Source organism: Trypanosoma cruzi, genomic scaffold, assembly GCF_000209065.1.
Source record: "Trypanosoma cruzi strain CL Brener 1047053516815 genomic scaffold, whole genome shotgun sequence".
In the NCBI taxonomy this organism is placed as follows: Eukaryota; Euglenozoa; class Kinetoplastea; order Trypanosomatida; family Trypanosomatidae; genus Trypanosoma; species Trypanosoma cruzi.
Window position 1 is genome coordinate 33,815 of NW_001849573.1, and position 15,048 is coordinate 48,862.

At 53.1% G+C, this 15,048-nt stretch overlaps 1 protein-coding gene and 2 pseudogenes across 1 annotated transcript, besides 10 other annotated features; all 3 read right to left on the reverse strand.

The window, feature by feature from the left end:
• Positions 1–10,736: part of a sequence feature (areas not merged during assembly with more than two copies in the genome that could not be assigned to a particular haplotype) that runs on past the window's edge.
• Positions 1,264–1,297: a sequence feature (AT_rich).
• Positions 1,331–1,373: a microsatellite.
• Positions 1,483–1,510: a sequence feature (AT_rich).
• Positions 2,190–2,262: a sequence feature (A-rich).
• Positions 2,596–3,156, reverse strand: Tc00.1047053510693.91 (annotated as a pseudogene).
• Positions 3,222–7,893: a mobile genetic element.
• Positions 9,242–9,267: a sequence feature (AT_rich).
• On the reverse strand, positions 10,147–13,014 carry Tc00.1047053510693.120 (annotated as a pseudogene).
• Positions 10,737–11,440: a sequence feature (heterozygous, non-Esmeraldo-like haplotype).
• Positions 11,441–15,048: part of a sequence feature (areas not merged during assembly with more than two copies in the genome that could not be assigned to a particular haplotype) that runs on past the window's edge.
• Tc00.1047053510693.130 (mucin-associated surface protein (MASP), putative) lies at positions 14,211–15,041 on the reverse strand (the record flags this gene model as incomplete). The annotated part of the gene is made up of 1 exon (XM_815562.1): positions 14,211–15,041. One exon carries the CDS (start codon positions 15,039–15,041, stop codon positions 14,211–14,213), a length of 831 nt encoding a protein of 276 aa, XP_820655.1.
• Positions 14,590–14,731: a sequence feature (CT-rich).

Sequence of the window (15,048 nt, forward strand, 5' to 3'; positions counted from 1 at the left end):
AAACACAACTTCACTCCGGTCTTGCGGTGGTGGTCGTCTCGCAACTATTTTCTTCCTCCTCGTCGCAGTGCACATCCCCTCCCACAAATCATTTGTTCGGGCCATGTTCCTGCGGCCAAACATCGCGCTGCTGGATCCCGCAGCACAGTCCTCGGCACAGAAGTGAGGGGAGGAAGAGGGACCGCAGAAGGTGCGAGCAAATCCGAATTCGGTGGCGGTCGCCGCAGTGAAGATTGACGTCCCACGCGGTGTCCCTTTTCTGGGTCCGGCCCTCGCCGCGCCATGCGCTCAGCGTGCGGTGCGCCGGCCGCTCCAAGCCTCCACACGTGCTTGCGTCTCACCGTCGCTCGCAGCCCCGTTCGTTGGCTGCATCAGGGATGCCGCCATCCGGAGACGGGCATAAGGACGTTGCATCCAACAAAACCTTCAGAGGCATCCGGTGGGCCAACGACGACCGTCACTGCGGGATGTGTGGCCCTTTCGCCGCCCACCTCAAATCGCACTTCTACGCCTCCTCGAGCAGCAGCAGCAGCATAAATACACCGGTCCACTAGAGGCCGTCACCAGCCATTGCAGGAAGACCACTGTGCCTCGATGCTATGAAACCCGAATTGCATTGACGGGCCACTTCGGAAAGTCCTGTCGCATCCTCCCCCATTATGCGGAAACACATCCGTCGTGCATGTGTCCACCGCAGCCAAATGAATCCGGTCCAAATACCCTCCAAATCAAATTCCCCCTTCCCCACGCCATTCCTTCATTCCATGCGCCCTGACCCCCATCCGCACGTGCCCGCTCACACAATCCGCCATAGACAGATGGCAGCCACCCAACGGTCCAAAACAACATGCCCAGCACGCACACGCGCACAACAAATGACACGCGCAAACGCACGGCACAACGGCGGAGGAGCGCACACCGAAAGGATGCGGACCTCCACAGCAGTCGCAGGAAGAGTGACTCACGGTGCGCGCTCCCTCTCCCCTCCTTCCCTTCATGCCCACGGAGGAATCAGCCACCACACGCAACCGCCAGCACACGCTACAAAAGAAGCATCCAAATCAAATGAAATGTGTATTCTGTGCGTGCATGTAGTTGTGTGTGCCTGCAGACACACGAGGCAAAAAGAAGTAGAGAAAAGGAAGCAGAGCATGTGAAGGGACGCACAAACCAAAATGTACAGCAAAGGTGCATGACAGAAATAAAGAGAAAAGACTGCTCAAGCTCATGATATTGCACTGCAGCCCAAAGCAGCGGCAATTCATTAAAAAATTAAATAAAAATAAATAAATAAAAACTCATTTTCAACCTTCCACCCCTCACACTTTGGAAAAAAAAGAAAAAAGAAAAAAAAAGAAAAACAAAATGAAAAATGTCGTCCTTTACTACGGCCACACCCAAATGATTAAGAAGAAAAAAGAACCCACACAAAAAAGCACCTAACTAACAAGCTGCTCCAGAAATTGACCGCATATTTTACCCAAAAATAAAATTAAAAAGATATTTAAATGTCTTTCAACCGTCCGACCCTCTGCGTGTCCGCACATCGTTTATATTTCATGGGGTCATCTGCGTGTTGCTGCTCCCCTCAGCCCTCCCATCGGCGCGTGAGTGCGGCCCGCAGAGCACAGTCACTCGTGTGTGTGGGGACTGAGAGAAGCACGCAGACATGACGGGAGTCGCGTCTCTCCATCGGGAGAGTGAGCGCAGCAAAAGAAAAAGAAATCATCGGAGGGGAGAGAAATGCTCACGAGGCCGACACCGAAGGGTGCGCCACCGCATGAAATAAACACGCAAAGCAAAACAATCCTTAAATAAAACACGGCGGCAGGGTGTGGCTGTGTGTGTGGCGCTGCGGGTGTCTGCCCGCCCTCGCCGCAAGAAAACAAAACAAGAGGGAAGAAATGTGTGCGCCGCCCCACAGGCCCTCGTCGCACGCCCACACGTCACGGCTCCCTCAGCGCGCCGCTCGTCGCGGCCCCTCCTCATGCGTGCAGCAGGCGAGGCGCACAGGGCCGTCGTCATGAGCGTGTCGGTGGGTGTGCGAGTGGAGCAGTTGGGCGGGAAACACACGGCACCCCTCGCAGGAAGAGTGCAGCAACAAACAATTAAAGAGGGAAGAGTAGAAAAGAAAAAACGTCCATCGTGATTGCCCCCAAAAGCAAAAAAGAGGAATGGGGGAGTGAGAGAAAAAAAAAAAAAATTAAAAAAAAAAAACCAAAAAAAGAAAAAAAGAAAAAACAAAACGCAAAAGAAAAAAAATCACACTAACAGAAAAAACGAAAAAACATTTAAAATATTTTAAAGCAAACAGCAAAGAAAAATTAAAAACACTTAAAACAATCATAAGAGGACAAAAAACAGAAACAGTTACGGTGCTCCGCCCATGCAGCCAGGCAGGACGGCAGCGGTGCGTGTCGTGCAAAAGAGAGCAGCAACGGCCTGCATGGGTGTGCATGCATATATACAATGGGCACATTATGTGTGTGCCTCGTGGGGTGAGGTGAGGGCGAGAGTCCATGCAAGGGGACACACACACAGAGAGTGAAGGACGAGTGTGTGTGCGGGCGGTGCACGGCTCTCTCTCCCTCCCTCTCACGCGGCCACCGCAGCAGCCGCAGCCGCACACGCAACAACAAGAAGAAGAAAAAGAGGGGAGGTGGTGTGGGACACAGCGGTGCTGCCGTCACTGTCGCCAGTCGTCGCCGTTGTAGTTTTCATGGCTGTGGCTTCGACTGGTGTTCCTTTCGGATTGGCATCTTTATTTTCATTTTGTTTTCCCTCTGCTGTCCCTGCACCATCAGCTGCTGGATCATTTTTCGGGATGCCCTCTTCAGTGCTATTTTCAGTTTCATTATTGGCGGCTTCACCGTTTGCCGTGGGTGAAGGTGGCCCTGATTTTCCATGGTCGGCAGATGGTTCATTGTGTTGATTGGCTGCGATGGAGGCAACGCTCTTTGTTTGTGAGTTCTTGTTTGAGTCCTTTTCGCTTTGAACTTCTTCTGGCTGTTGCTCGTCCTGTAAAGCCTCAGGGCTGGACTGTTTATTTAGTTCTGTTGTTGCTGTTTGTATTTCTGTGTGTTTGGCCGGATTTTCACTTCTATCTGTGAGCTCCTTATCATTTCTATTTCCGTTGTCTTCTTCTTTTTCCTCCAGTTCTTCCGCCTCTCCTTCACAACTGTCAGATTCACCGCGAAGATCTTTTTCTTCTTGCGGCAGGCTTTTTTTTTTTCCTACTCCTACCAGCGCGTCTAGCTATACAATGCCATCTGAGTGCCGAAGAGGTGGTCGAGCAACGACAAAAGTTTCCTGCTATGAAGCAACTGCCATTGAGAGAACTTTCCGTGACGGAGGTCCCGCTCAATGCCCAGCCGTTGGCGCACAGCCAAGGTGCCTGGACATTCTAGAAGCAGATGGTGCAAGGTTTCCTGCGAGCCGATTGGCGTGCTTGTGGAAGCTGGCTGATCCTGCGGCAGCAGAGATCGCCTCCTGGCACTGCTGTTTCGATGTCGTGTGGCGTCTGGGTTGTGTGCGCAGCGACTTCTGTGCGGTGCGGTGCTTCTCCGTGTGGGGAAGACCATGTCACAGAAATCACATTTGAGCTCGGGAAGCGGTGGAGGATGCTCCGGATGAAATGACCGACAGTGACCGACGAGACCCGAGAATCCCGTCAATGTGGAATCACAGTGCGGACATTTCTCCTTCCGACGGCGTGTGACGGTCCGTCTCCTTACTGGAGAGACGTCTTCCTCCCTTGCCGACGGGGGAACAGTGTCCGTCCCCGGTGCAGTTGGATCGTTGTTAGAGCGCATATATGCAGACTGTTCCGGTGAGATGTTGCAGAATCGGCGTTGGTTCATGCAATCTCTCACAGCCCAGTATAGTCGGCCCCAGAGCTCAGATTCCCCGCACCTTGCCCTTGCGAGGTGAACCAGTTCCTGACGGTGGAGAAATTCCTGAATGATCAGGTCCTTACCGCTGAAATCTGATGGCCTTGTGCCGCAAAGCAAGTAGCGATGAGTGTCTTGACGAATGGTACTACGCCACTTTTTGGTGAGCTGGGCAGTAAAACATATAAGCAGATCCGTATGCCATAAAGGTGCGATTCCTTGCTCCGTGTATTGTCCGGTTGCCATAGTCTGCGTCGCATACTGATCTGCAAGCTCGTTAGCATGTACTCCACAATGTCCGTAACAAAACTGCAGGTGCACGGACCAGCCAGCACACGTCAGTGTCAGGAGACGCTTCCAGATCTGATCCTCCGTCCAGTCTGTCTGACTGAGCGGGCCCTTGTTTAGAGCCGCTAGAAGAGACTGACTGTCCGTAACCACAAGCAGGGTTTTACGCCTGTGGCGGATACGAGGAATCATCAGCTTCTCCAGGGCTAGAAGCAGCGCACGGGATTCCGTCCTGTAGCTGCAAGGCGTGCACCGCAGTTTATAATGGCCTTTTCTATTATCTCCGATGAGTTGAGGGATGAGAGCAGTATTCCAACCCCGGCTGACTTGGGAACGTCTACACCGCCATCGGTCGCAAGTATCCACGACGATGGCTGTGCAGCGCTAGAGCCTCTTCGCTGACTCTGCGCTTTTCCCGTATCAGCTCTTCTTCGTCAGTTATTGAGAGGTCTATCGGAAGTTCCACGCCGATGGTGACCCGGTGAGCGGAGGCCGCAAACCAGGCAGGAATGGAGCTGCGAAAGAACCGCTCTTCGCGTGGTGAGCTCTCGGTGATGCCATAGTCCTTTGTGTATGCGTCTACGAAGGCATATAGCTCGTCCCGAGATAATGGCGAGATGCAGAAACCGGCGCGAGGCGGTGGCTCAGGCGGGGGTCTCCGCATCCAGTCCGTCTGACATGCGCGTGTGTTCTCAAATATTGAGAGCCGTGCGCGCAGGCAAAGGACGTGGAGAGGGGCATATTAGCCTCCAGCAGTGCGGATTCCGGGTCGACAGTGCTCGGAACTCCGCTGACAATGCGTGCCAGAGTTGCGTACGTCTTCTGCATCTCATTCTTCGCTGAATCCGTCGTTGCTGCCCATACGAGCTCGCTGCCATAGCGTAATTTGGAAGAACCGTATCCAATGACGAACGTGCGTAGGTCATGTGGAGATGGTCCCGCCTCTTTGTGCGCAATGCAGCGTGGCTGCGATATCCGTTGCGAAGTGGCAGCGCATTGCTTGGTGGCCGCCGCATTTAGCGTCAGTCGCGGATCGAGATCCATGCCGAGAAGCTTCGTAGTTCGCGATGCCCCCATGGTCATGACTGGGATTTGACATCCAGCCACTACCAGGGGCCACCTTCCTTCACGATCATAATCGGACTCCGTGTGCGTGGAAAGTGTGAACCAAGCAGCTTCACGCTTTGACGGGTTGATGGCCAGGCCATTTTCCTGACTCCACGCATGCAGTCTTTTAAGAACCATGTTGGCAGTGGGAATGGCGTCTTCGCGGGACTGCCCCCTAACGATAATAGAGAGGTCGTCCGCATACATGTCTGCCGTGGCACCCGCAAAGCTGTTCAGCAGACTGAGAAGTGGGTGTGCGTAAAGGGAGAACAAATACGGTCCCAGCACGGACCCCTGAGGAACTCCTCGCAGCATGGGACGCCGATCGCTGTGTCTGTGGCCAACTCGTGTCTCCGCGTAGCGACCACATAGAAAGTTTCTAAGCCACCTTCTACAATTCACCCCCGGAATATTAGCCAGCAAGCGACTGAGGACTCGATGATCTATGGAGTCAAAGGCCTTGCTGAAATCAACCAACACCAGCAGGGTCCGATGGGGTCTGTAGTGGAGTTGATTGCCAATACCGCTCTTCTTGGGAAGGCTCAATTGGAAATAGTGATTTCTATTATGCTCCACTTCGTGTATCAGGTGTGCCAGCCGCATCGTCGTGGTACGCACACTACGATATGCATACTGGTGGGGGTGCGGCGTCCACACCCAAAGCAATCTCTTCAGTACCATTTTCTCGGCAACCTTACTCACAATGGAAGTAAGGCTGATGGGTCGATATGACTCAAGCAGTTCCGGCGAATTGCCGGGTTTTAAGAGTGGGACGATGGTAGCGCGTCTCCACTCAACCGGAATCGTACCGGTCGTCCAGCTGTGGTTAATGCAACGAAGAAGGAATCGGAGGCCCTTTGACGAAATATGTCGCAGTGCCTCACTGTAGACTTCATCCGGTCCGGGGCCTTGCCATACGGCGTATTACGTAGCGCAGCAAGCAGTTCCGTAGAATTAAAAGGTGCATCAAGAGGGGAGTGACAAAACCCCTGATGTAAATGTAGAGATAGACTTGTTGCTGTTCTGCTGCCCAAAAAGAAGAAGAAGAAACAATGCCCAAGGATGTGTTCCGTCTGTTGTTGCCTTTGGAAGGCCTAACTGCCTTGTGAGAGGGGTGAAATGGAAAAAAGATGCGATTGAGAGCATTCGCTGCTCTCCTTGCTGTTTTGTAAGTGTGTTGACCACCTCCCAATAAAATTGATGTGGGGGATGGAATCGATGCCTTTTTTCGTCCGGAAATGTATTTCCATGCGAGTGGCTCGCCTGGATTTAACTTGCTGATGCGGCGTGGATACGTGTTGCGCAAGCGCTCTCGGAGTAGGAGGAAGAATGGACTCCTTGTCCGTTGCATTTCTGCCTCACGGTCGGGCGTCGGTAAATGCAGATAACGGGCCTTGCTGTCGGTAGCCATCCGCTCTGCCTCCATGAGAGTGTCGTCCCAAAGCCTGGGACCGTCCTTGTGCATGCCGCGGGGGCAATGTCGTCGATACGAAGTTATAAGCGCTCTCGTGAAGGCCTTAATGCCGGTGGACAGCTTTTTATAGTCGTATGCCGGAAGTTGTGCGTCGAGGTCCTTGACGAATAAATCCCACTTGCACTTCCCCCAACTGTGGAATATCCTAGGTGCCGAAGGTATGGTATCCTTAAACGCCTGATGCAGCGTGAATGTCAGCATATAATGATCACTAAGCGGCGACACAGAAGCTGACCAATCCGACACAGTCAGATGCTTTGACCATTTCAGATCGATACAGGATCGTTCTCTTGCGCCACGGGCATACGTGATCTCACCGGGGGTGTTAACCAAGGTGAGCCCCGCATCCGTGCACAGTTCTAAAAACTCTGCAGCAACCTCGCTTGGAGAAGTCTCCAGGAACGGCTCCCACTGTGGGTGATGCATGTTGAAATCCCCGCACAGCAGGAGCGGCGACGAGGCTGGAAGGCAGTTTAATAACCGCCTGAGGGATTGCGTTACTTGCGCTGGTGGTCTCATATAGGCACTCGCTACAATAAGATCACGGTTCTGGTCCAGAGCAACCTGGACCACCACCACTTCAAGGCTGGTGTCGTGCTGGGGGATGGTGAGGGGTATACGCTTGGAGCGGAGAGTTTTCCGCACCAGCACCGCCACACCGCCTCCCTTGCCGATGCGCGACTGTGCATAGAGCACGTAATCTCCTGTGTGCATGCCGGCGATCTGCTCTGACGACTTCCAAGTCTCCTGGATGGCTATTATGTCTGCTCCTTGCGCCATTAATGTTGCGAGTTTTGACGGCGTGAGGCAAAAAACGTTCGTCTGGAGTACTGCTATGGGGCCTGGGTTCTGCTCAATGTCTCCGCTTAGCAGTAGCATTTGTCGTTGCGCGTCACATACGGCACGCAAACGGTATGTATAGCGCTGATAAGCGCCGATGGAATTCAGCAGCGGATGAAAACACCGCTCAGCGGACAACCATTACAAATGGCTCCATCTGGTGCCCTTCCGACCCGTTTGTGCGGCGCCTTTCACCTCTCCGCGCGCAGCGGATGGGCCGCAGGCGCTTAGCTTCTTCCCTAGCAAAGAGTACTAGACCCCGGCACCACGTTGAGGTGGCCGGCTGACCCAGAGCGTTGTTGTAGTCTTATTGATGGTACTATTTGGCATTTTGATCTTCTGATTTGATGTCGGTGCCTTATGAGTCTCATCGCCTTGTGTATTTTACTGCGACCATTTATTTTGTGCATCTGAAATACCGGTCGCACCTTGTGTGTGTGTGGAGACTGAGTTGCCAAACCTCGTTGCTCTGGATTATCGCTAGCCGAACTCAGTGACTCTGGCGGAACTCGTGTCTGTCCAGTGATGGCTGTGCCTGCTTCCTTTGGCAACGAAGGTCCTGGACTTCGCAAACCCTCCTCGCTGTCTCTCCCACTCTCTGTCTGTGGCACACCGGTCTCCCCACCATATGGCTGTAATGCACCAGGCATGTTTTTGTAGGATCCGGTTTCCCTAGCTCAGGGCTGGGAGGACGGCTGTTATCATTATTATCGTCTCCTGTCGCCGTCACGCACACGGACAAGCAGCAGCAGCAGCACAAGAGCGCAGGGACCAACACGGCGCCGCACCGTCACCATCGCAGTCATCGTCACCCGTAGTGGAGTCGCTGGTGTCAGTCAGCCGATCGGTGAGACGGAAAGGAAAGGAATGAAACGAGAGGGAGAGGGACGGAGCACAGCGGATACAGCGAGAGAGAGCGCAGACAATATGAGGAGAGGGCAGCAGGCCCAGCCGCACAGTCCACACACCACGAGACGGCATCCACGCAAGGAAGGCAAACAACGCCAGCAGCCACCCACCATGCAGGAGAAGAAGACATCCACCACCATCTCCCCCAGCTCATTCCCGCAGCCCCAGGGAAATGGCAAAAACCCGCGGCCACCACACAACGCACACGGAGCAAGCGAACCCTCATCCATCCATCACGCGGCACAAAATTTCCTGCCATCCCGCCCTCAATGGGACACGGAGCCCAACTCAGCGCAGTCACACGCGGTGCATCACACCCACAGGAAAATAGACTCGGGCTGCGCTCCCTCTCTCCCCTCTTCCCCTCCTCATGGCCACGGAAGAAGACAACAGCCGCCACACGCAACCGCCAGCATGCACCACAAAAGGTGCATTCATATCCACTGCAATGTGCATCTTGTGCGTGTGTGTGTGTGTGTCTGCAGCAACACAAAGCAAAGAAGTGGAAAAGAGGGAGCAGAGTATGTGGAGCGACGCACGAAAATGTACAGCGGAGACGCATAACGGAAACAACAACAAGAAGACCGCTCAAACTCATGACTGCACTGCAGCCCAAGCAGCGGCAATTCACACAATATTTATGAAAACAAAAAAACGTCCCCTTCGTCTTATGTAAACCCCACCACACAAAATAATTATAAATGAAAAGAAATCGTCCATTACTGCTCCACACAAATTTTAAAATAATAATAAAAAAATCGCCTGGCTGCCGTGTGGTCACACCAAACTGTCTGTATTTATTTTGCCCGCAAAAGAAAATTAAAAAGATGGTTACGTGTGCTTCAACCGTCCGACCCTCCATGTGTCCGCACATCGTTTATATTTCATGGGGTCATCTGCGTGTTGCTGCTCCCCTCAGCCCTCTCATCGGCGCGTGAGTGCGGCCCGCAGAGCACAGTCACTCGTGTGTGTGGGGACTGAGAGAAGCACGCAGACATGACGGCAGTCGCGTCACTCCATCGGGAGAGTGAGCGCAGCAAAAGAAAAAGAAATCATCAGAGGGGAGAGAAATGCTCACGAGGCCGACACCGAAGGGTGCGCCACCGCATGAAATAAACACGCAAAGCAAAACAATCCTTAAAGAAAAACACGGCGGCAGGGTGTGGCTGTGTGTGTGGCGCTGCGGGTGTCTGCCAGCCCTGGCCGCAACGAAACAAAACAAGAGGGAAGAAATGTGTGCGCCGCCCCACAGGCCCTCGTCGCACGCCCACACGTCACGGCTCCCTCAGCGCGCCGTTCGTCGCGGCCCCTCCTCATGCGTGCAGCAGGCGAGGCGCACAGGGCCGTCGTCATGAGCGTGTCGGTGGGTGTGCGAGTGGAGCAGTTGGGCGGAAACACACGGCACCCCTCGCAGGAAGAGTGCGGAAGAAACAATTTAAAGAGGGAAGAGTAAAAAAGAAAAACGTCCATAGCGATTGCCCCAAAAGCAAAGAAAGAAAAGAGGAATGGGGATATAAAAACGCACAGCAAAGCAATCAGAGAGAAAAGCAATAAAAGTTATTTGAGGTAATAAATTCATTGGCAGGTGTGTCGGTGGAGGGAGGTCGCAAGGTGTCCCACGCGGCAGCCAGTCACTCCTCACAGAGCCGCCAACACCCACAGTCCCAACAGAAGAAGCAGCGGCAGCAGTCCGCTCCCACACACAGTGCCGGCATCGCTGTTATTCCCCTGCGACAAATTCCCGAGACTGCTGCTGAGTGCCGCAGCCTTTACTTCGCCGTCCTGTGCATGGATGTCCTCCCCTTTCTGACCATCCGTCCCTCCCACCGTTTCTCCACTCGCACCAGAGTGCGCACCCAACTCAGCTGTCACTGCGGTTCCATCGTGCGCCATGGTTTCAGCGGTAGGGGCATTTGTATCTGCTGTGGCGGAAGTGCCCACTGACGGTTGTTGTGTTCCATCTCCCTGCACCGTGTCTCCAGCTTCGGCATCCACCGTTTGGCCTCCCTCGGACGAAGAATCAACATCCACATTTGAATGTCCTTCGGGATATGTTCCCGACGCTGACTGGTCTTCGGATTCTTTGGCTGCTGGGGAATTCGTAGCTGTAGATGCCGCGGACGTGGATAAAACGCCACTCCCCGCATTTTCACTTTTCCTCAACGGATCCTGTTCAGTCTGCTTTTGCCCGACAAGACCAGACGGAGTTGCAGCCTCCGGCGTAGCTTGTTTACTTGCCTCTGGAGGAGTAACCTCCACTGTTTTTGCTTCTCTTGCTTCTGGAATAGAAAGTTTTGTGTTAAGCGCAGTAATCTCACTGTCATTCAACGGGCGGTTGTACAGCAGGACGTTCGTCACAGTCACAGACACGTCTTGGATCTCTGAGTCGGCTTTTTCGTCTCCATCCCCTCCAATGTAGAAGTGCGAGATCTCGTTCGATCCCGTAGTTTCCAATTTACATTGTTCATCCCCACCCACACGCTTACCATCGACGTACGCGGAGCCCTGGGTGCCATTTCTTAGCAAAATCACGACGTGGTGTGTTGTATCCGTCGCCAAAGTGCGGCTTTGATCCTCAGGGCTTTCGACATCGCACAGCACCTGCCACTTCTTTTCCTTGTCGTATGAAAGTTCAAAAGTTTTTTTTTCTCCTTCACGACTCAGACGCACACCCATCACAGGGACGCTGCCACTCGTCGGCTCACCGTCGATGGACACCGTCGCCACAAGAGTGAAGTTGTAGTTCGCAAAGTGGTACAGCTGATTCTCCCCCTGCTTGTCAACAGGCCACTCCACCCACGCACCACGTCCTTTAAATGTCACGCCATTCTCCGCCGGTTACGCCCCATTTTCCTTCTTCACTGTGGCGTTCACCCCGAGGTACTCGTCCCTCCATGTGTCATTAGAGAAGTTGCCCGACAAAAAGCCAACCAGCCCATCCGTGATCTTAACAGTAGGGCTACAGGCAGTGTCAGTTGAGGCACTTGCTGCGGCACTTTTTGAAGGGCACAGCTTGGAGACACGGTCGTCCACTTCCTTCCACGTCGCCAGCACATCCTTCACACGCTGCAGCTGCGCAGTCAGAAGCACAGACCAAAGACTGTGTGATGGTTTGCCCTCATCACCCTTCTTCTTCTCGTACAGTGCAATCAACTCCTCATTATCACCATCTTTACCACTTTTGTACAACAGGGAGCTGGCGGCAGCGTCGTCATCGGATACCGGCCCAATATAAACAATGTGCGTATTGTCCGTCAGCCAAAGATGGAGTTCACTCTTTCCCTTTCCATTGTCTCCTTTCTCAGTCACCTCGGAATACACCGGCAGAGTGACGAGCATCACACCTCTGTTATCTTCAACACCGTCAATCTTCGCTGTGATGAACCCGCTCCTAACGCCCTTCGCTCCTTCGCCCTGTTTGTTGACCCACACGCGCGAGAGTGTCCCGAGTGCCTCCGTCCACGACTCCCCCTTGTCACCGGACTCGTACACCCTGCGGCGGCCATCATCACACGCAGTCATCATCATGAGTTTTTTGTCCTTCTCCCCCCACTCCACGACGGAGGGATCACTGCAGTCACCGTCAGGAACCTCCTTCGATAACTTCCAAGTATTAGTATCCTTCAAGGTGTATATGAGCAGCGAAACGGCCTTTTGTGCCTCACCTTCCTTTTTCGTGCCTTCCACGGGGAACACAAGCGTATCATCATGCATCTTAACACCCGATCCACCGCCGCCAATCAGTCGTGTCGAACCTATTTTTTCTTTTTCAACAGTAGAAACGCACGGGACGCCAGAGGTATCTCCCCAAATAATACTGTCACTGCTCCCACCACCAACCTTTCCTTTCACCAGCAAAAGTCCGCAGTCCTCGGCATCATTCTTCGGAGGAACAACAACAGCTGTAGGACTGTATTTCCCAACAAGCATGTAAATTTCATTTTCCTTCACAACTGTTGCCGGTCGGTTCACATGTACTTTCGTTTCGCTTTGGGAAACATCCTTTTCCTCTGGTTGGGAGGCGCATTCCTCTTTATCGGATGGACATTCCTCCAGTACTTGTGTCTTCACTTTACTCGCATCCAAGTCCTTTGTTTGACTCTTATCCAACGTTAGGAGTCCCGAGGCAATCCCAGTAAAAACCTTGTCATTCTCCGTGCACTGCGCCTTGGCAACGGCAAACACTTTACCATTCACCTCAAGAAGACTGGGAGCATAGAGCGAACTCACTTTTTCACCTTCTTTCTTATCTCTCCAAACAAAATGATTTTTCGGTGAAGATTCTGGGCCTGGCGCCAGTACATCAGCTTCAACACCACCAGCGTTGCAGCACATCATCACGACAAGGAGAAGGAGAAACAGCACCGCAGAGTAGAAGAGATGCCGCGACATGTTGCGCCTCTGCCGCTCACTCTCTTTTCCTTCCCTCCTCCTCCCGCTGGATCCGGTCACGCGGCGACGGTTGTGTGTGCGGGGTGCCATGACTGCAGCAACACGTGAGAGCATATAAATATGTGTGTGTGGGCGGTGTGTGTGCTGTTGGTCCTTTCAGTGCCTTCGAATTTCACAGTAGCGATTAGCGCTTGTTTTCCTTCCTTCCTTCTTTGTGCGTGAGAAAGAGAGAGAAAAGGAAAAAGGAGTGAAACAGTGAACACCGCCGCCCCTCCACAGTGAGTGGCAGCATCATCCCCACCGCAGTCACTCCCAACAACAACTCACGCACACAGACACACGGAATGAGAAGGAAAACAGTGCACCGGAAAACACAGCGACTGCTAACAGCAGTAAAAGCCACAACGGGTGCTTCCGCCACGCGTCAGCAGACACAGAGCAACGCCCACATGTACTGCCGCCAGTCGTTTTACTGTTGTCTCTCCCCGCAACATCCATCGCACATCGCCCCACACAGCCGTAGAATCCGTCGGTGCATGAACAGCCAGAGAAACACGTCGGCACGTGCAGCTGCTGGGCAAGAATCCATGCTCACTTTTCCCAGTCACCCTTAATGCCACACCACGTTAGTCAACTGCTTCACGTCAAGAAAATCACGCCCTTAGCACGGAAACAAAACAAATTTCGGTGTTCATTCATCCCTCCTCACAAGGGCCACAGAAAAATTGTGTACGTGAGTCATCATCATTCACGCCGCTCCATAGCGTATGTGTGTGTGTGTTTGGCAGCGCCTATACTTGCAGAGCAGCTGTGCGCCACACAAGAGAGTCTGAAGAAAGCAACGGCAAAGAGAGGCAGATGGCACACACGCAAATTACTCATATCATCACACACACACACACGCAGCCGCGGAATGGGTGCACTCAACCACAAAATCAAAAAGGAAAACAAAACAAAAAGCCGAAGCGTGGGACGACCAGCGCACACACACTCTCATTACTCCCGTAAAGCAAAACACACACACAGAGGGAGAGAGAGAGAGGTCGCCCACTCAATGCAATAAAAACAAAACAAAAACAGTTACGGTGCTCCGCCCATGCAGCCAGGCAGGACGGCAGCGGTGCGTGTCGTGCAAAAGAGAGCACCAACGGGCCTGCATGGGTGTGCATGCATATATACAATGGGCACATTATGTGTGTGCCTCGTGGGGTGAGGTGAGGGCGAGAGTCCATGCAAGGGGACACACACACAGAGAGAGAGAAGGACGAGTGTGTGTGCGGGCGGTGCATGGCTCTCTCTCACACTCACTCTCACGCGGCCACCACCGCAGCAGCAGCCGCACACGCAACAAGAAGAAGAAGCAAAAGAGGGGAGGTGGTGTGGGAGGCCGCGGTGCTGCCGTCACTGTCGCCAGTCGTCGCCGTTGTAGTTTTCATGGCTGTGGCTTCGACTGGTGTTTCCTTCGGATTGGCATCTTTATTTTCATTTTGTTTTTCTTCTCGTGTCCCTGCAACATCAGCTGCTGGATCACCGTTTCCAGTTGTTGGTGTGCTGTTGGGATTTGCTATATTCGATGCTCCCTCCGCAGCAGAAGATAAACTTGGCTGCTCTTCATTGCCTGCTGAGATCCCCTCTGTGGTGCTGGTATCAGCGTCTTCTTTCTTTGTGGCTTTCCCTTCATTCGTATCATCCTCTTCTTCTTCTTCCACTTCTTCGTCTTCCTCCCCTTCAGTTTCTTCTTCTTCCACTTCTTTTTCCTCCTCTTCGTCTACCTCCTTCTCTTCGTCTTGGTCTTCTTCTTCTTCCTTTTCCTTCTTTTCGTCTTCTTTTTGATGCTTGCTGTCCTTTGCTGCACCTGGCGTTTCTGATGCTCCTCCGGATTCTGTTGCCTGTGACGGGCTCGGTGCCACTGCCGGTAATCCTGACTTCGTTGGTGCTGCTGCTTGTGGCGCTGCCTCTTTATCGTTTTGGTCGCCTTCTCCTGCACCAACGACACCTGTGGTATCTTTCTCGTTTTGAGGTTTCTCTTCACTGGACTTAGTATCTGGAGAAGCTGCTTGAGCTCGTCCACCACCGCAGACACCGCACCACAGCACGCAGAGGGCACACACCAGCAGCACACGGCCAGTCATCGTCATCATCACGGCT